The sequence below is a fragment of the Alligator sinensis genome, unplaced genomic scaffold (assembly GCF_000455745.1).
Source record: "Alligator sinensis unplaced genomic scaffold, ASM45574v1 scaffold616_1, whole genome shotgun sequence".
NCBI classification, from domain to species: Eukaryota; Metazoa; Chordata; order Crocodylia; family Alligatoridae; genus Alligator; species Alligator sinensis.
This window is the reverse complement of record NW_005843002.1, coordinates 207,475-228,727: the sequence shown is the minus strand read 5'-3', so window position 1 is coordinate 228,727 and position 21,253 is coordinate 207,475. Positions and strand designations below refer to the sequence as shown.

At 42.9% G+C, this 21,253-nt stretch overlaps 1 protein-coding gene across 1 annotated transcript in view; it reads left to right on the top strand.

The window, feature by feature from the left end:
- Positions 1–21,253, top strand: part of LOC102387735 (rap1 GTPase-GDP dissociation stimulator 1-like) — a 78,201-nt gene that overhangs the window by 29,390 nt on the left and 27,558 nt on the right. Inside the window, exons 2-6 of the mRNA XM_025193041.1 lie at positions 9,345–9,455; positions 14,984–15,106; positions 15,260–15,385; positions 18,481–18,609; positions 21,089–21,214. Coding sequence (XP_025048826.1) covers positions 9,345–9,455; positions 14,984–15,106; positions 15,260–15,385; positions 18,481–18,609; positions 21,089–21,214 — 615 coding nt within the window. The remainder of the gene's footprint in view (positions 1–9,344; positions 9,456–14,983; positions 15,107–15,259; positions 15,386–18,480; positions 18,610–21,088; positions 21,215–21,253) is intronic.

The following is a 21,253-nucleotide window of genomic DNA, read 5'->3' as shown; positions in this document are numbered from 1 at the left end:
CCCCAAACCCCTGGTGTGCCAGGCTGGTAATTCCCCCACAGACCTGCCGTGGGGCGGGAAGTGAAACCCCGCACAGGCTGATTTGTCCCAGCCCCACACACTGCTCAGATCATCCTGGGTGGAGGAGGGAGCACAAATGGAGGCATTGGGCCCCAGGTGCCGGGGACCCTGGGTACTCCACTGCCTGGAGCTGGTGCCCCATTCACCCCATCCAGTTGCACTACTGAAATGAAGTTAGTCAGTTTGAACCTACCCTACTTTTCTGGACAGAGAGCAGGAGAGGCCACATCCTAGCTTCATCCTCTTATGTTAGTCAATACTAGTCACCCACATCCACAGGCCTTTCCCTCAGAGGGCACTCCTGAGTGTAGAGAGATAACACAACATGTCCAAGTAATCTCCACTTAGCAGTGTGGTCTCTAGTGGTCTGTTCAAGCTCAAGAACAGCCTCCAGTTTGACTGCCAGTCAGGCTTAGGATCGGTGGAAAAGGGATCTGTCATTTTCCCTCCCTACCTAACCATCCAACCAGGCACTGACCTACCCAGGACCTTGAAGAGCATATTTAGCTACAAGACTACAATTTAGGGACCCTGTATCTTAAAGACAGTACAATATTTTCTGAGTATTGCAAATAAGTTTTTTTTATAAGTTCATTAAACCCCACATATTAAATCTGTGCTAACCTTCAATACAATAGATGTCTCCAGGAAGACGGTAATTTTTTTAATGTCTTTAACTCTGAAATACAGCAGTCACTCCTAAGGGGGAAAAAATCTTTTTCCACCTCTATTCGCTAACATGGATGATAAGGGAGAGAATAGCAAGATTTTGCTTGCTTTGTATAATCCTGAAAATTTACTTCCATTTTCAGTTTCTTTTATGACTATAGATTAGATGTGAGTAACCTGAAACACTTTTCATAGAAACTATAAAAAGAAAGATCTAGTGAAAAATTGTTTATAATTATGTGCCTGTGGTCTTTTGGATACCAATTTTAAAACCCCTCCTGAGTGCCTTTTTAATCTGCAGCTATTTTTTTTTTAGAAATCTACTCACCCCTACATAAAATGGCAGAGACACAAGACATATTTTCTAACATGACTGTAAGTGGCTTTTCACAAAGACAGAAATAATAGCTTATCTGATTTATGGAACAATTTTCCAGCTATGGCTTTGATAGTCTGACGAGATGGAGAATTTGTTCCTTCTTTACTGTACTTTATGCACCCAGATAAGATACTTCTGTTGGAAACAATCTGTGTCAGCTAGTTCTGAGACATTCTAATGCCTTTGGAAAAAAAATGCGAGAGGCTAGGATTTCTTAGGGTGATATTTTTTATTGGACCAGCTGTTAAGCTGGGATAGAGTTAGACAGGCTTTTGAATGCAAGACGTTCTTCACTGGGTCTACTTTGCAAAACAGGAATGTAATCATTCACTGTAAGAGAAAGTCTAATACCTTTCCTCACGTTTACTTCTCAAATAGACCACTGGAGTCAAAGAGCAGATTCTGCCACCCTTGATTTCAATGGGACCATACGGAGAATGATATTTTCCTTATCATGAGCAAAGCTTGGGGAATCTGGCCCTTACTGCACATATGCCCTTCATTCAGCCCCTCATCCAGCTTGTCCTTTCCCATTTCTTTACCAAATAAATACCTGGCATACCAAATAAATACCTTCTTTAGGGGAGAAGGAGTGAAGTGTTGCAGTTCTTCTGTGAAGTTTTGAGACAGCTATTGTGGAATTACAAAGGAGATTTAGGTGACTGCTAGTCATTTCTTAAGGAAATGTGTTTAGTTTCAAAACCCCCAAAATAATCCTAAGAGGTTAAAATCCATTTGAACCCATTATTTTAATTTTCCTGATAGAAATGGTGCATTCCTATTTTCTGTGCTGGAAAGTTTAGTTACTTAAGGACTTACATATCTTCTGAATAATCCTGACCTCAAAAACTCCTGTAAATTGATCAGCAGAGTCTCTCCTCATGCCTTCCATGAAGCATGTTGTTTATATGAGCCACAGGAAGTCATGAATTCACAGTTTAAGTCACAAGGTAAATTTGGAGTAGATTTCTCCATAGGACAAGATGGGTAACCAAGCCTTCAAAAAGAGATCTGGAAAAAGAATTCCCCAACTTGTGAATTTAGGAATAGTACTAATATTAATAGAAAATCTTTTCAGAAATAAATTACCAATGAACAAAAATGGGGAGGAGGGAGGTTGTGTGTATAAAATTACTAAAGAAAAAGGTCAGAAAGAGGCTAGATAAATAAGGCCAAACTAATGTAAATTGGTTTAAGTTTGTTGAAGCCAATGGGTCATGCCAATTGACATGAGCTGAGGATCCAACCAGTTGACTTAAATGGCCAATGAAACATACTTGCAAATTATTCCTTACATTTACAGCATTTAAAATCCATATCCTATGCATGTTTCCTGCAAGGCCTTACCAAATCAGTAAATTGAACCTGAAACTAGCAAAAAAAGTGTTCATTTTTAACAAGAATAAAAATATATATACAGGCAGTCCACGACTTACAATGTTTCGAGTTACAATGTTTCACACCTACAACATTTATACATTGACACCGTTTCAACTTTATGACGTCAGTTTCGACTTTACAACGCTTGATTCGATGCAACGTCATGCCAGCAAACAAGTTTGCTGCATTGCTCATCTTCCTGGAGAACATCTGTCCAAACTTCCTTGGACACTTTCTTTAGGAAAGCAGACAAGACTCCAGAAAAACCTGCAACCAAGACTCCTGAAAAGACTCCAGCCAAGAACCCTTCAAAAAGTCCAACCAAAAGCCTTTCAAAAAGTCCAGCAAAGTCACCTCAAAGAAGTCCTTCCAAATCAATATGGTTGCTATTTACAATATAAATACATTAATGTAGCTATATTACTCATCTATAATTGATTGAGTACAAAATTCTGAGTTATTTTTAATGAAAATAGGGTATCAGGCCTTGATTCAGGAACTAGTCCCCCATTTATAACATTGTTCCTTATGAGAAAATTGGTTCCAAGTTACTACGTTTTGACTAAAGACGTGGTTTTCAGGAACCAATTGTGTCGTAAGTCCAAGGACTGCCTATATATTGGAATGACTTAAGGGGTGTTGTGTTTCCTCCCTCACCTAAAGTCTTCAAATCATGATTGGACATCTGTCCATGGGAAGAAACAGATAGTGCCTGATGTCATTTTTGCCACCATAAAAATGTTTATGGCAGCCTAAATGGCTTAACAAATAGATATCCCTACCCCTTGTCATACCACATAAGTTGCTCAAAAGATAGTGTTAAATAGTGCCCCTTTACTATGGCAGACATCTATTGCTCTGTAGATGTACTAGGTAGGTACTCTGGGGGTTGAGTGGCCCAATCCTGTGCACTGGGGGAATTCCTGAACAGAATTGGGTCCCTCATACTGCTGAAACAAATGTCCAAACAGGGAGATAAGGGGTAGAGTGGGACCCAGGGAATTTGGAATGTCTTGTGCCTCCATACTAGGATCTGCTCTGACCTATGCCTTCATGTGAAGCATTTGACCAGCATGGGCATCAGTCCCAGCAAGGAGGCACTGGGCAGCAAGGGATGCGAGGAATTCCTAGGCAAGGGGGACAAATTGCCCACATCAGATGTTGCCCAATGTGGGACAATAGGTACATGGGTTTTGCCCAGTAAAAGGAGATCAGCTACGGTAGGATGCATCCCACCCTCACTTAATCCACTTCATTTGGCAGTCTGTTTTGGCCCTAAAACATATGCTATAGTTCAAAGAGAAGCTATAGGCTTGTTGCAGGACGCTGTCAATGAACTACACAATGCACTAACACAGTGTGGGTTCTTGTTCCCATTCTACTGGTTAGACTGCATGTAGATGTGTGCCTGCATCCTCTCCAAGATGGCTAAAAGTGTCTTTGTTCAGCCAGGGGAGACTCACACCAATACAGAGGTCCCAAATTCAATCCCTGCATATCAGTCCTGATAGAGTTAATCAGAGTTTTCTCCCATAAACTATTTATCCCCATGCACAGTCAGAATGAGAGCTGGGCAAACATTTTCTGTCAGAACAGTTTTCGATCAGAAAACATTGATCCAACAGAATCGAAACATTCAATAGGAACATGTCTTTTCAGTTGAAACTTTCAACAGGAAGCAGGCGGGTACACTGGCTAGCTAACTGGCCAGTCTGACTGGCTTTCTGCCAACCTGCCCCCCACCTGGTTGAAGAGCAGGCCATCGGCCAGCTGTCAAGTCCCTGGCTTCCACACTGGCAGACAGATGTGCGGGTTTGTGAATGCCAAAACAAATAGTTCCATTTTTTGCCATAAATACCACAATGTTAAACTTTTGTTCATACGTAGAGCAACCTGCTAACAACCTTAAATTCCATGCAATACAGAAGTTTCCTCTTTAGGACAACTCCAGTCATAGCATGTATTTGTGCCATTGAGATCGCCAACTGTAGTGTTATAAACTCAGCCTCCCAACTACTTTAAGATCTCACTCTGGAAAGTGATAGCATTCAGGGACCAGTTTTATGTTGTTTAAGTTTTGGTATATAGCAAACAATGAAGAAAAATGGATGCTGGACAAGAGCATCCAAGAAGAAAAGCATTCAAAGCTTTAAGATGGATTTATTTGTAAGATTGCTTTTGTAAATCTTTCTTGAACCTAGCTTTTTATTCAATCACTTATTTATTATCTTCCTTGTAGCATTTGATTTAATTCCTTAACACAATGGACTCCAACTAGATTGAATATTTTCAAGGACTTTGAGTGTCATTGTGCATATGGTGTTATTCCGCTGATCTAGTCCCTAGAGGAATAACAAAGCACCTGGATTTTTAATTACCAGAATACCAATCTAGTGAGTGACCCAGGGTAATGTTGATTCTTCTCCCTGCTATTTGTAAAACAACCTTCTCTGAATCAGAATGTTTTGCTGCCTGTTTTGCTGCTGTTTTCTCTTCTAAACATTAGATATTTAGTTTAGAAAGTCCTAATATGGTTAAGATGTTATTACTATGACTGAAGAGTAGAGAACTACAGATGAAACACACTGCCATATGCTGACAGTTCTGGGGTCTGGTAATATTGAATGTGTCCAACCATTCACTCTTACTGAACCCCAGTCTATACCTTATATCTCTCTATAACTTTTTAGCTATGGAGCACTTCCTGTTAGCTCCAATTTAAAAAAAAAAAAAAGACTCTCCAGGGCTGCTCTTTTGGCATTCTTGAAAGAAACTGCATTTAAGATTCACTTAACCTAAACTTTTGTTAGTTATGCCACCATGACCCTACAGAAACAGAGGTTTGTGATTCAAAATGCTTTTATTACAGGAAGTCTGACACAATGGCTCTTCTTACATGCTTCTCTATTTCAACAGTTCGTGCCATGTTGAAAATTTTAAAACAGCTACAAATTGTTTCTCTTCACCTATTAGTTGTGTGTACACTTGTCCTTCGCGTGCAATTCTGCGGAAGCTAGAAAGGTAGACAAACTTTATAAGACTTTTAGCTACAAAGCTTCTCCAAAATAGGTCAATACCCACAACCTGAGTTCCTTACTCAGAATAGATTAGGAATATTGAACAGAAACACTAATTCCAGAGGGATTTCTTCCCTGATGAGCCAGGCCCTTTTTCATAGCATGGCAATTACTATAACAAGAGCAATGATTGTCACTGTTCATAATCAGCCGGTTTGATTTTTTTTTCCCTTTCAGCCAAAAGACAATCCCCATCTCCCTACTCTCCCCTATTCCATTCCGCCCAAGCATAACAGCTTTTAAAACTACCCCACTCCTTTTTTATAACCCAGCTCACCACTCCTGTTCTTCTGCTGCAGAAAACAGGTCCTGTACAGCAGAGAATACCTGAAAACCATCACTTACCAAAAATCTCACCTGAATTAGACAGAAAATAGTGAAAATCTCATGCATTTGTTGACAACAAAATGGAAATGAGTTAGCAGTTTTAGGAAAATTCTGAGACAATTCAGGGGCCAAAACTATCAGTGAGTTTTGTTTTTTAATGAAAATATCAAGGTTTGTGGTGAATGGCTTGTGGTGGAAAAACTAGAATTTTACTGCAGCTTTGGCAACAGTGGCTTTGCACATCCCAGCATAAGTTCGCTGGCTCAGCCTACCATCTACAAAGCAAAGTACCATTAGGGCTTAGTTGAATTCCCGCCAATATTATCTGAGTGTTGTGACTGTGCACCAGTGCCCATCCTTTTCCTGATAAGGTGCAGTCCTAATAGACTCTGCACAACCCAAGACCTGCTCTTTCACTTGCAGTTTCCCCATCTGAAGCATATGCAATACCCTGATGAGGAAATCACTGGGTGAAATGGCCTAATTCACAGAGGCACAAGCACCACTCATAATTGAGTGTCCTCTGAGCCTCCTTGGGTGCATCCAGATGAGAGCACATGTGTGGTATGCCCACATATACAGGCATTCGCCATGCTGCTAATTAGCAGTGTGGCAGGGTTTTTTTGACACTGGGATTTCATAGATTTCATAGACATTAGAGCTGGAAGGGACCTCGGAAGATCATCGAGTCCAGCCCTCTGCCCCAGGAGCAGGAAGTCAGCTGGGGTCACAGGATCCCAGCAAGATAAAAATCCAATTGACTCTTAAAGGAGTCCAAAGTAGGCGCTTGCAGCACCTCTGGCAGCAGTCTGTTCCAGGCCTTGGGAGCTCGAACAGTAAAGAAGCTCTTTCTTATGTCCAGCCTGAAATGGTCTTGGAGGAGTATGTGACCATTTGACCTTGTCATCCCATGTGGCACTCTGGTGAACAGGCATTCCCCCAGATCCTTATGTACACCCCTTATATACTTGTAGGCAGCCACCAGGTATCCCTGAGCCTGTACTTTTCGAGGCTGAAGAGTCCCATAGCTCTCAGCCTCTCATTATAAGGCCTGTTTTCCTGCCCTCTGATTATGTGTATGGCTCTCCTCTGGATTCTTTCAAGGTTATCCACATCCTTTTTAAATTGTGGAGCCCAGAATTGGACGCAGTACTCCAGCTGCAGCCTCACCAAGGCCAAATACAGTGGGAGGATGACATCCTGGGATTTGCTAGAGAAGCATCTATGGATGCAAGCCAGAATTTTGCTCACTTTGCTGGCTGCAATGTCACATTGTTGGCTCATATTCATCTTGTGGTCAATCATGACCCCCAAGTCCTTTTCGGCCGTGGTGCTAGCAAGTGTAGCACTGCCAAGCCTATAAGCATGCTGCAGGTTTTTCTTCCCAAGGTGGAGTACCTTGCATTTTCCGGTGTTGAAGGCCATCAGGTTTTCATCTGCCCATTTTCTGAGCCTGTCAAGGTGAGCCTGGATTGCCATTCTGTCCTCGGGTGTGGATGCTTCACCCCAAAATTTGGTGTCATCAGTGAACTTGGCCAGTCCACTTCTAACACCAATGTCCACATCATTACTGAATATGTTGAAAAGGAGAGGCCCAAGGACGGAGCCTTGGGGGACCCCACTGGTCACAGCGCACCATGATGATTGACTTCCATCAACTACCACTCTCTGGGTCTGACCACGGAGCCAATTCCCCAGCCAGCAGACTGATGTAGCCGAGGCTGCAATTGGCCAGTTTTTCTATGAGCTGATCGTGGGATACCAGATCGAAAGCTTTTTTAAAATCAAGATATATGACATCGATCTCTTCTCCCTTGTGCAGGTGATAATCAAGGGAGATCCTGGTGTCAATAAAACCTGCTTCTGGAAAAAGCAGGGTGGTGCACGTGGTGGCAGCATGCACTGCCCAAAACTGGAGCCTGGCTGACTGGAGCCATGCTCTGGCTGCCAGCCAGGATCCACACACTGGATCACAGCTGCTGGAGCACCAGGATTCCCCAAGGATCCCAGGAGCCAGCCCATGTGCTGGCTCCAGCCTCCCCATAACCCTCTGGGGCAATTTGCTGTCTGCCAGAGCATGCATGCGTGAACATTCCCAGGGGACAACTAGCAACGGTACAACTATGTGCTGCTGCTGCTTTGTCCCGAGGGAAATGTATGTGTGTCCTCATCTGATCACGCCCCTTGTGTACAGTCTCCTATGGCTTCTTAACAGCCAGCTGCCCCTTGCAATGTCACTTTGGGTTTTCTACTCGTCCTCTCTGGACTTGTTCCACTCCCTCACCCCCACTCAGTCTCTGCTGTGTCCTTCCCAGCACCAGCCTTTCCCTTAGGCTCTTTCCAATCTTTTTCATAAACTTTCACTAGTCCCAGTTTTCCTTCTGGCCCACCTGGTGTTAATCCAGTTTCTTTCCATTTTGGTCTTTCCTGCAGCCTCCTCATGGTGTCTACATCCAGGATCCAACCTCCTGCTGCAGGAACTAAACTCTGCTCCTCTCTGTCACTGGAATGCTTGTACCCTTTGCTGCCAGGTCCCTCTTTTTATATTCTGTATCCCAGTGGACACGTCTACACAAGATGTTTACTGTGGAGCTGTCTAATTAGCTCTGCAGTAAAATGTCACCGTCTACACATGTGGGACTATTGGGACAGAGTAAACTAATTAACTCCACTGTAGGTTAGTATTGTAAACACAAGTGCTAGCCTACGGCAGAGTTATTTACTCCACAGCACAGCACAGCACAGCACATGTAGACACTGATGTAGCTGGCTGGGGCATAAGGGTGATTCAGTGCAGGGGTTGCCTGTTGTCTAGCCCCACAATGAAGCACAGTTTTGCTCCACTCAGCCCCTCCACCGTACTTTGAACTAGATGGGAGCAGCCCCGAGCCTGCAGGCTGACTACTTGGGCCCCCTGCCAGTCGGGGCTGCTCTGACCCAGCTCAGCGTGCTACAGTCCTGGGTGCACACTCAAACACGGTGCCTGGGAGCAATAAACTCCAGTGCAAACTGCGCCAAAGCTTATTCTTGCAAATTAATAGCACATGTAGATGCACCCACTCTGTGATGTCCCTCTAAAAAGGTTCTTTCTTCTTTGTAATGGGGACAAGAGAAGGCTCTGCTATAATGTGGCATAAGTTCTTTAGGAATTGGTGAGACTAGAGATCAGGCTCATTGCATTCATAGATAAAGAGGTCTAAATGAAGTTGACAAAAACAAACCCTCACAAATCAAAATTTGACACCTGCCTTTTGGACCAAATGAGTTATTCAGTGAAGGTGTTTATTTAATTGGAATATCTGGTCTTCCCATGAAATGGAGGCCCAGAAATATGTCAATTTTAGCTGAAGATAAGCACCAGAGCAGCTCTGGTTTCTTTCTCCCCCATGCAAGCCCAGATTTACATCTGTGCATTAACACTATTTCCCTTGATGTTTTCTTTTTTCAAACAGAGTCCCTAAAAAAACACCTGGAATGCCTCAAACTCTGTGGAGATGAAACTGAAGCTCACAACCAAATCCTTGAAAGCCTGGATGGGGTTCTGCTGGCTCTTGCTGAAGACAGTTAAGTATCCAAACCATTTTGTGACTTCCCAAATCAAGGGTTGGCAACCTTTCACTAACAGAAGGCTGAATTAACACAGCTCAGTCCAAAGGCAGGCTGGAGGCAGTGGTTGTTAGATATTCTGTCAGATAGTGCCAGATACTCTGTTGGATGGTTTATTCTGGTGCAAAACTTACACAAAGCTTTGCAAAGCTTACATAAAGTTACATAAACTTCCATTTTTGTGTGCTTGGTGGGCCAGATAAAATATCTGTAGGCTTCCCTCCCTTGGCCTAGAACACCAAACAATTCCTTGGAGCACAGGTCATATATTCTTTTGGATTACATAGTCATCATGATCCCTCTGGTCTTTGTTTTGCTCTTATGCTGCATTAAATTTAAATAAAATTGAACTGTGGTGCTCCAGCAGATTGAGGGAGGCAGTATAAAAATATACCTCCTCAGTAATGGGCTGACAAATTCAATTCTAAAGGTCTGCATGGAACAGATATTCTTCCTTTCTGATGCCAACCCACCAGTAGAAATCCAGCAGATGGGTTTCAGAGGGGTTCTGAAGGAGTTGAGTGAACAGGTATTCCAGGCTTACTGCTGAGATAGATTATGGGAGGGGATGCTCCAGGTTTGAGCTTCCTAGTGGAAATTTCCTACCAGAGCCTGAAACTAAAATCAGTCTAATTCCTTAAAATGAGGCTGCCTCACAGTTTTAGTAATAGCTATTCTGGAAGTTAGTACCTACATGAAGGTGATTAATGATGCTTTTAAAGTTCACATAATTCATAACTTTTTGACAGCACATGGGGGTGGAATAGAAACTACATGCTTGAAAATACCACCAGCCCCTTCCAAAAGTTAGCAGACCAGGATGTGCTTCTAATCTTTTTGCTTCTTGGTCAGCAGGAGCTGGAAGCTCTTCAGGGTGGATGCTTTATTGGCATTGACCTCTTAAGCCAATCAACTACAAGCATTGATGGGATTTACTTCCATTTCCATTTACTTCCAGGTCTTCATAGGATAAAAAAAAAGGGGGATGGGGGTGGAGGATGATGACAACTGAATGACCTTTAGAGTAAATGAAAATGAAAGAGATGCCTAACACAGCAGAAATTGGGGCACCCTTAATTTCAAACTACTGTATTACTTCTGGTAAGAGTTGAGGGTAAAGTGATCGTATCTCTGTAAGTGGGTTGCTTAGCCTGCTGGCTTTGGCAAGCAGGTTTGCTCCCAGAGGAACTCTTCAGCCACTCCTCCCAAACATGGTCTATAAAGTGCAAACATAGAGGCAAATAAACACACAAAAAACAAACCCTGATGTCCTGTCACAGGCACTTGGAGGGATACCCCCTGGGCTCTGACCCTCAGCATCGCAGCCTGGCCCCTCAGTGTAGAGCTATTCTATTCACAGCTGGCTCCTTTCCTCCAAATTGTTCCCTCACACCGTTTGCCCCTTTCCGCTCTCCTGTCTAGATTTTAAGCTCCCAGTGAGTCATTCCCTTATCAGTAGCTCTCCCACAGTTGCAGCTATGCAACAGGGCTGTATGCCCCATCTTCAGGGGATAGACCACCCTATTATAATCTGCTAGTACTGACCTATAGAAATCAGCAATAGGCACCATGGGAAAAAAGAAAACAAACCCCCGCCACAAAAAAGTCCTTGCATTGAAGCTGCTGCCATCCTCCCTATTCCAAGAAATAAAAATGTCAGCTCTGAATAAGTTCTGTGATCCAGAAATACAGAGGAGCTACATCACAATTTAAAATGTAAGGGTATCCTCAGACTGATTATGAGCAGATGAATTTCATGATCACAAAAATCTGGAGTTGCAAAAAAGCCTCTAGATTCAATTTTATCCTTATTAAAAATACACCTGAAACCTAGCAGCTGGTTTTATTAGCAGCTAGCTGTAATCAAGTACTCAGCTAAGTTGTAGGTTAGATATCAATTAAAATACTAGGATGTAATTTGAGGTGTATGACTGAAAATTAAATGAAGCCTTCAATATTAAAACTGAAAAAAACTTCAGTTTATTCATCTTCAGGAATACTTTATGCTCACCCAAACTCTTGAGCATATAACCCCAAAAAACTCACAACACAGCCAACTTGCTATTTTAATTTAAAAAGCCAATAATTTTCCTATTTGACTGCTCTGCCAATACCATAACAACAATATTCTCATATCTCATCTGCATTCCTCTGTCCACTCCCTTGCAGGCCCCTGCAAAAAGAAAAGATGATTACCCATGTGGTAAATAAACCTGGGCTTATAAAGATTAGTATGAGAGAAGGGTTATAAAATCTTTCACATTTGAACCAACTTTTCAGCCGGAAACCAACTTTTCAGCCTTCTCACCCATTTATCATAAAGGGATCAATTTATACTCACTTGACCAGGGGCTTAAATATTAAAGCCAGTGACGGTGACAGCCATCTGTACCTCACAAACTAGATCTTGTTTTCCATTCTCCAAATCTTTGTCAATCCATTAGTGTTATTCCCAGACAGACTGACAAATCTGGCAGCCCTATTTTTTGCCAGAGCATTTTTACCTTTTCCAAACATGTTTCCTGCAACAATCATCTAAACTAAAATCAAGTACCTTGAGGGCTGAGTAGGAGTCCTGACTTACAGCTAATTGCTTGTTAATTGCAGCTTCAGTTGTGCTTTATCAAGGTGGGATGTTTTACCTGTCAGCAGTCATTTGGCAGTGGTTCAGAACATGGAAATTTATCCAGTTGCTATAGCAATGTGGTCAGTGCTTGAAGGTTAGACATGTGCTTTATATAATACACACATCCTTGACAGCTCTTGAAATTCATAGATTCATAGATTGTAAGGCCGGAAAGGGCCTCAGAAGATCATCGGGTCCAGCCCCCTGCACCAAACAGGGAAGATAACTGGGGGTCAGGTGACCCCAGCAAGGTGACTGTCCAGTCTCCTCTTGAAGATTTCCAGGGTAGACAATTGCACCACCTCTGGAGGGAGCTTATTCCACAGTCTGGACATCCTGACAGTGAAGAAATGTTTCCTAATGTTGAGCCTGAATCGATCTTCCAGGAGTTTGTGGCCATTACTCCTGGTTTTCCCCTCAGGTGCCCTGGTGAACAGTTGCTCACCAAGCCCTTGATGTACTTCCCTAGTGTAGTGGTAAGCTGCTACCAGGTCCCCTCTCAGCCTTCTTTTCCTCAGGCTGAAGAGTCCCAGATCCCTCAACCATTCCTTGTATGGCTTGCCGTGTAAGACTCTGATCATACAGGTGGCTCTTCTTTGGACTCTCTCAAGCTTGTCCACATCCTTGTTAAACTGTGGTGCCCAGAACTGGATGCAGTACTCCAGCTGCGGTCTCACCAGTGCTGAGCAGAGTGGAAGAATCACCTCCTGCTGGAGGTGGTTTTGCTGGAAATGCATCGATTGATACCTGCCAGAGTATTATTTGCCCTACTGGCTATGGCATTGCTGTAAAACCACTAATCATGTTTAAAACCATTAAAATGCTGTAAAACCACTAATCACAAATAAAACCACTAATCACATTTTCCAAACTTTATCCTACCACCTTATTTAATTAATTTTGATTCAGGCACTTGCAGAACTGTAAGAAGAGATATTTCAAGTGGCTTTCAGAAATGCTTTAGGCCTTTCTTCTTCACATCAGCCATGCTTCTTAAGATACCCAGGCCAGATGACCTAAGAGCTTTTATGCCTGTTCAGTGACATCCAAGAAAGTTGTACCAAAGGGAACTTTACTGCAAGCCATAAGTCCTGACTGCTCAGAAGTAAAACTTGTAGACCCATGCTTATACTCAGTGCTGTCCCTAGGGTATGGTGAATTGAGGCGAGTGCCCGCGGCCCCTCCTGCCTGGAGCTGGTGGATTAGCCCTGCACTGTGGAAGAAGCATGGAGGCCCCCAACACCTTTGCAGGTGTACCACAACCCTGTGCAATGTTAAGCGCACCCCGCACAGGCTGATTTGCCCCAGGCCCCACTCCCCACTAGGGTCAGCTCGGCTTATACTACTAAAATCTGCAAGAGATTTTTGGAAGAGTTTCCTGCATAGAAAAGGCATTGCACAGTCGCATCACATTTGTTATTTTCTATAGATTGGAGCTTTAGGACTAAAAAAAAAATAGAAGATAGCCGATTTAAAGATTCAAGTATATTGGGAAAATTGCACTGGGAAGACTCCAATCTAAAAGTATTAGCTTAACTTTTAGTGAGTGACTAGGTACTGAAAGTGTTACTCAAAGACTGATTAAAATGTAGTCATTACTATTACACTATGATTTGTATATTAGCAAGAGTTCAACCTCTTGTTATGAATCTTATTTTTAATTCCTAAGAAAAAATATTTAGTTCTGTTCAAAATGCTATATGTGCTATAATAGTTAGCAAATATTATTGGCCACTTTTAACCAAAATTTTACTCTTATTTATTGAGACTCATTAGAAAGAGTTACACTTTTAGAAAATGCATGGATAAAATTCAGATTTGTTTCTCAGCAAATCAACAGGTATATCATTCAAAAACTTTAAAGCAAATAGAAACATCTGTTGGACAGAAAAGAGGTTAATCATATAATCATAATGACTAGTGGAATACTGTATTAATATCCCTGTAGTTGCCACACTAATTACACTTGGGATGTCTAACAAGATTTTGTTCAGTCTTTGAATGGAACTGTTATATGACAACAGCCTCTTTGCTGTGAATTTGAACAAAGCAAAACATAGCTTGGTGGTCAAGACATGAAGACTGTTGGGTTTTGGGTGACTGGTTGCTTTGTTGCTCCCTGATATATATGGAATGCTGGAATTGATCCAGGATTGATCAAGAAAATAGGTTTAGTGTTTGCAGGATGAAAGTGTGTGTGATTGGCCATAAAGAAAAGCAACCAGTCACTGTAGGAAAAATAGTCTTTATAATCAGTTTAGTCCTTTCTTTGCTGTCAAAGGTTTAGCTTCCTACAGCCAGCAAAGTACAAAAAAAGCATCAGCCAAAGATTAAAACAGAAACACGCATTTCTTGAATTCCCTGATCAAAAGCTTTACTCCAAGCTCCCCGCACATTCTGCCCTAGCTGACACCAATCTGTGTTTGTTTCACCATCTTCCAAGATGCTCAGAAGCCTGATGCCAATTAAGTACAATGAGACAGCAGGAATTTCTTTGAGGGAGATTATTGCCACTCATAATTACTAGGGCCACTGTAGGGCTACCTAAGGATTTTGACCAAATCTTAACCTTTGATTTGCCAGGAATTTTCAGGATTTGTTCCTCACAGATGGAAGTGTTTCCCTTTTGGCTCTTATACCTGGCCCCAGTTTAGTAAGGCACTTAAGACACTGCTTGACCTAAGCAAATGAATAGTCCTACTTAGATGTTTGCTTAGTTAGGCAGATTTTTTACTCCATTACTGAAGCAGAATCTTGGATTCCAACCCTGGCTAGACCTCTACAGAAACTTTTAAAATGAATGCAGGAAATAAAGCAAATTTAAATTCATTGCTATTATTGCTAACCCTATCGTTGCAGTGCATAGATGTTCCAGCCTACTCGGAGACAGTGGAATTTTCCCAGCTTTGGCTAGAATTCTGGAACGCAATCCAAGATCCGCAGTGAAGGCAGCCCAAGTACTCGCTGAAATAGCTAAAAATGGTACGTAGCCCATACTGTATAATTTACAAGTAATATTACTGCTTGTATGTTTCTATTCTATTGATCTGTTTTACATACACTAATTATGGGCCCTGAAAATTTTAATAGTTTTATTTTAACAAGCTCATAATCCCCGCTCCTCTGTGTTTGCAGAGGAAATGAAGAAGCTTTGTATTGAAGCAGATTTGGTTCTAATCTTGGTACCTCAGCTGAAAAGCACAGATGAAGAGATGTTGCTTCATACTGGAAGAGCCATTGGCCGCATCTGCTATGAAAAAAGTAAGAGTTATTCAGTAAACACTAAAGGAATTCTATGCTTCCTGGCTAATGTTACAATTTATGTTCCTCCACCTTTCTATTTAGATTGAGCCAAAAGTGCTTTACAGACAGTGCTTTGTAGTAAACTAGATTTACCAGTTTCATCTTCATTTATTTCTGCAATTTGCATATGTTAGAGCTATCAGGCTAAAAGTACCTCTAACACCTCCTCTCTCCAAGCACACCTTGTCTAGGTCTCAGACTTCAGAGTAACCCCTCTTTCTTGGAAACTCAATTCCCCACTCTTTCAGATCACATAGTGGATAGTACAGTAGTATGATCATGTCTCAGTAGGGATCCCTTTAGCAGGTCTGGACTCAGTTCAGACTTTGAAATTACATTCCCTCAATGACAGTGACAGGAGTAATTAATAACAAAAGAGCTTCCATTGCTTAATCAGAAGAAAAAGTCTTTGTGTTAAAAGACAATAAAAAACACTACACATGTCTGCTTCTTCCCTAAGGATCAATATCTGAGCTTTGTTGGCCAGATAAAACTGCTTGGTGGGCCAAATCCAGTTAGCAGGCCATAGATAAAAGCAACCCCTGGCTTAAAATGTAGATTCACTTTATTATAAATACAGTGGGTTGATGCCAACCACCAGCTAAATTTTCTTTGGTGCCTGCCATTTTAAGAGCAGCAAATAGGCAGCAGCCAGGTGCCTGATGAGGGCAACCATTTTGGCCCAGGGATATAAGCAGGGCTGCAGTTTGCTGCAGGAAGGAAGGAGGAACCATCAGGCTGAGATGCTGCTCCAGCCAGAGTCAGGAGGGCAAGGGCAAGGGCAAGGGCAAGGGCTATGGCTATGGGGAGGAGGTGACCCCTTGTCCTGGGTAAGATGTAAAACTGCACCCTGCCAGAGAAGCGTGGTTTGGTGGGGCTCCTAGTGGTGTGGGAGCCCCCAGGAAACACCAGGCCAGTTACCTCCCCAGTGAAAGGTGGGTTGGGTGCCTTAATAACCCCAGCCCTACATCCCTGGTGGTGCTCTAGTGAGCAGGGGGAGCCCAGGGCTTGGTTAAGGAGCCCTGAGACAGAGCTCAAGCTGGAGGAGGGACCTGGGGCCACACCCAGGCAGCAGAGGAACGCCTGGGGGTGCGAGTCAGTCCCTGTGTGAGAGGGGTGATGAACAGAGCAGCCCATGTGTGGGCAAGTGACGAGGCCCAGTGGGGGCATAGTGGTCCGGTGAGGGGCTAGGAGTGAAATAGGCCTACAGTCATATATTGCTCAGTCAACACTCAGTTCAGGATAGCAGGAGATACCCAACAGACTGCACCGGGGCTGACTGAGGCAAGGAGAGCTAAGCCCAAAGCCAGGAGAGCTAAGCCCAAAGGTCATGCTGGGCAGCATGAGTGTGGCTCCTGAGAGAGGGCAGTATGAAAGAGGTGGGGTGAGAGCCAGTGGAGGGGGTGAGACCCTGGAGAAAGAGGAGTAGCGTGTGAGTGTCCCTCCCGAGCTCTAGAAAAGAGCTAGAACTGCGCCTGGTTTGCTATGGCCATAGGCTGGAGAAGTAACATCTGCAAGGTATGACAGACGAGCGAAGCGGGTGGTTGATCTCGGAGCAGGGCAGCCAGTAAAGACCTGATGAGGAGGCCACCCTATTACTTATAGCTTATATTAATAGCATGTTTTATTCAACTGTCCTAAACAACCCTAACTAAATTGCAACTCATATCTATATTACAGTCACGTCTGGAAATCCTCGCTGTGCTAAGTGTTGTACATACCTATATAACCCAAACAAGTTACAGTCCAAGCAGAAGGGACAAAGGGTAGAAAGGGAAACCAAGGCAAACTACTTAAGTTCATGCAGGAAATCCAAAGTCAGCGAATGCAGGTCTCCTTTCTTCTAGTCTAGTGCCTTTTATGTAGAACTGTAGTGTCACTCATAGGGCAGACGGACATCCAGCTCCCTGCTCTATCATGGCGTTTCACAGAAAATGCCATGAGTTGGAGCAACTCCCTCCCCCTCCCCGTGACCCAAAAGTCATTTGCTGTTTGGTTTTCGGGGAGTGGGGGGGAAAATCAAGCTCCACTTTGGAGCCAGTTCAGCTGAGGAGCTGCCTGCCTGCATGCTCTCCCCCAGGCCCCCCACCCCACATCAGCTCCATCAGCACATCAGCTCTGCAGGAAGGGAAGAGGGATGAGGGAGGGGAAGCACACTGTGAGCTGGGGTTTGCTAGGAGTAGTGCAGGAGCCTATGGGGTTTTTTTGAAGCCTTTACTCTCATGTAGGTATCTTAAAACATAACCACGGTTATTTCAGAACACAAAAAGCCAAGTTGCTGCTGCAGGAGCACAAAGCCCACATAAAGAGCATTGCATTGTTGCACTACATTTCAGGGTATACCTGGAACCAGGTTGGAACCAGATTGCAGTACACTGGTCCACTAATTCTTAACCCTGCTTTGTAGGAGAAGTTATCTGCACCAGCCATACATCTGTCACAGCAGGTCAACTACATTGACTGACTTTAGGGACTGAACCAAGATTCTACCTGTTGCCTACCTCCTTCATTCTTTCTCCATTCATTTGCACTGGAACAAGTAACAGTTCAGAGGAGTTTCTTCATGTTAACTAGCCACAATATGTGGAAGGAGGTAGAGCCTTATTTTTGTTTCCTTTTAGGGCTTTTGACCATCCAACCATATGGTAAGCATTCAGTTTAACATCAGTGTATCATCTCTGCAACACATGCTAAATGCAATTACAAGTGCTTTATCCCATCTATAATGGCCAAATTACTCAGCTTGCAAACCTATTATGATGATTGTGATGTAGAGTTTAAGTATGTAACTCTCTTCTTGTAGTGAGCCAACAGTACTCCTGACTCCAGAACTTCTGTCTGACACACTAAATGAAATTTGCAAGACAAAAATCCTACCAGTTTGGAAAGCTTAAAGCAGTTGAAATCCACCCAGACTCTATTGCAGCAAAGTTCTGTCTTCATACTTTCTTTAGGATTACCTCCTTTGAATCATTGTAATTACTATGATGGTTCAAAGTTTCATCTGAGATTAATTTCTTCTTTCCTTTAATTTTTATGTTTGTTACTTCCAGGAGACCTTCAGGAAGAGCTGGTGAAATTAGGAGTGATCACATCACTGGTCCGAATATTAACTGAATACCCAGAGAATGAGGCACTTACTCGTGTTGACCTGTTGGCCTTATGCAATCTTGCAGATCTAGGTGAGCAGGAGAACACTCCTAAACTTGCAGTGGTACTATGTTCTCATCCCAAAGCAAATTGTCATGAGCTGTTGTCATTTGCCTGTTCTAAAGAAGTGTTACCTTAGTAGGTGTGGTTTCACTAGGCAAATACTTTACCACTGGAAAAGTGACTGCAATCCTTTGCAGCAGTTGCTAGTCTTCTAGACAAAAAGCATTCAAATTCAATACATGTCCCAGCCTCTTTCAAGAAAAAATAAATGGAACACATCTCAGCTGGTGTAAATTTATGTAGCTCCACCGACTTTAATTACAGGGTATATAATACTACTTTTTATTTAGAATGTATTACTATTTCATTTAATTAGATATTGCATTATTTCATTTTGTTAAGTGTCTCTACAGGACAGGGGAGAATAGGAGACTCTGATGCACATTGTCTCTAACATAGATCCTTTTATCTGCCATAATAGAATGGCTCAATTCTCTTCTCAGATGTACCATTTTTCAATGTGTAGCTTTATTGACTTCAATTGGCTTTATTCCTGGTGTACACTGATATTGGTGAGAAAAGGATACAACTTGATATCTTTTTAATTTATCTTGGTATAGAAAGTTCCTCATACCTATAATCAGTTTAATTATCACTCTCAGTACTGCCAGCTCTCATAGCGTTATTGTGCATCTCATGATAGGAGTTGGGGCTTTGGGAAAAAAACAGCTAATGTATTTGACAACTTCAGCATCTATGTAGAAAAAAATAATTTCTAGTCTTATTCATTTCTGATGAAATCTGAAAGACTCAAAACAGAAGACAAATAAAACTCAAGAAACTGAATATACTATAATGTAATATATTGTTCTCATTTAAAAGGAAAACAAAATCAGAAATGTTAAGCCATGATTTCTCAGAAGCAGCTGAGTCTTGACACATGAATGCTTTCTATATACATTGCTTTATTGCTAAAAACCCTCATCTACCTAGCCATGTGCTGTATCACATGACATTCTTCTATATATTGTATATCCAAGAAGGGAAAGTTCTTGAAAGACTGAATACATAATTCTTACGAGAGCACCTCTGTAACAGGTGCCTGAGGTTGCTGTGATGTCCCCTAGTGGCTGCCTCAAGCTTGACTAGCTCTTGTCCTCACCTCTCAGGATCCCCACCCTAGTTCTTTGCCTGCCATGTCTGTTGTAAAGCTGCCCTCAGAAGCTGGTGAGCCTGGCGTGCCCTCTGTCTCTCAGCCCTCATTCTCTTAGGTCCTACTTGCCTTAAGGGCTAAATCCATGGCCTCCTTCCACCCCTACAGCCACACCTATGCCTCACAGATATTACTCTGTACACAGTTCTGTCCACTGTAGAGGCCTAAGCCGTCTTGGCTGTACCCTTCCTTTCTTCTGGCTACAGACTTCCAGTCCTTGTCTACTGATTTGGGCCCAGCTCTCTCACTCTGGGTCCCTAGGTCCTGTGTGTCTTGCTCTGGGCCCCCTGGGCTCAGCTGCTTGCCTCTCTAGCCCTTAGCCCTCTGATTCTTGACTCAGGCTGGGCTGCCTAATGCCATGTGCCCTACCAAGCACCCCTCCATGGCCTCCAGACCACCTCCATAGCCACAGCCTGGTCCTCTAAAGCCTAATTAACCACATAAACAAAGGCCCCTGTTTTACAACCAAGAAATCTACCCTGCTCTGGGTTATTGCCTCTCTGCAGCGCCATCAGCTCCCTTTAGTTTCCTCTGGGCAGTTCCAGGGAACAACTCAGGTGCCTGCTAGTCCATCCACTGGAGGCATCTCCCTCAGAAGTTCCTTACCCTTCAGCTTGCAAGGCCAAACTGTCTGCTGTGATTCAGGCCCTGGGTTTATACGCCTGGAAGCCGTGCCTCCTTTTGCTCACATGCCTTCCCAGCCGTGCACAGGGTTTTCCCTGTCAATCAAAGGTCCACCTGCCCTCCTGCAGCTGTGGCTCTGCACAGCCATCTGAGCCTGCTGCATCGCCTCCCAGCTCCCTGCCACAATTCCCTCCCCTCCCCCCCTTCCCTTATTCCCAAGTAACAGGGTCTGGGTCCTCTGTTAGAACCTCCTTCAGAGGTTTCTCTTATGTTCATGTTGAGATCCTTTCTTTTGGGTATAAAATATTTTGCAATGGCAAACTGGAGGATGTTTTCATACTATCTACTTGCTGAATTCATCCCTGATATAAACCCATTAAATGAATTTAAACTAAGAAATAAACTTGACTGTTATTACCATAAAAGTGCAGATTCAGAGGAATTGCCTGAAACTGTGACAGACATTAAAAGAAAAATAAAAGAGTTTGTGGTGGGAGGTCATGGTTGGGCTCCATGTCATTGATGTGGTCAGAAATTAATTGTACAGAAACAATATAGCAAGGCAGCTAGAATCAAAGCAGCATCTATTCAATTAAGATTAATGAGAGATATTTTAATTGCATTGTATTTAATTAAATACATATACAACCATGACACTATCTTCTACTCAGATTCTGCTAAGGAAGCTTTAAGCAAGACAAATATTGCTGAACTTCTGGTGAAACAGCTGAGAAGAGCAGAGAAACATGAGAGACTTGAACTCATCATTGAGGTCCTACAAGCATTAGTGCAGAATGGTAAGGCTCTTTTTATATGGCATAATGGTATTCCAATTA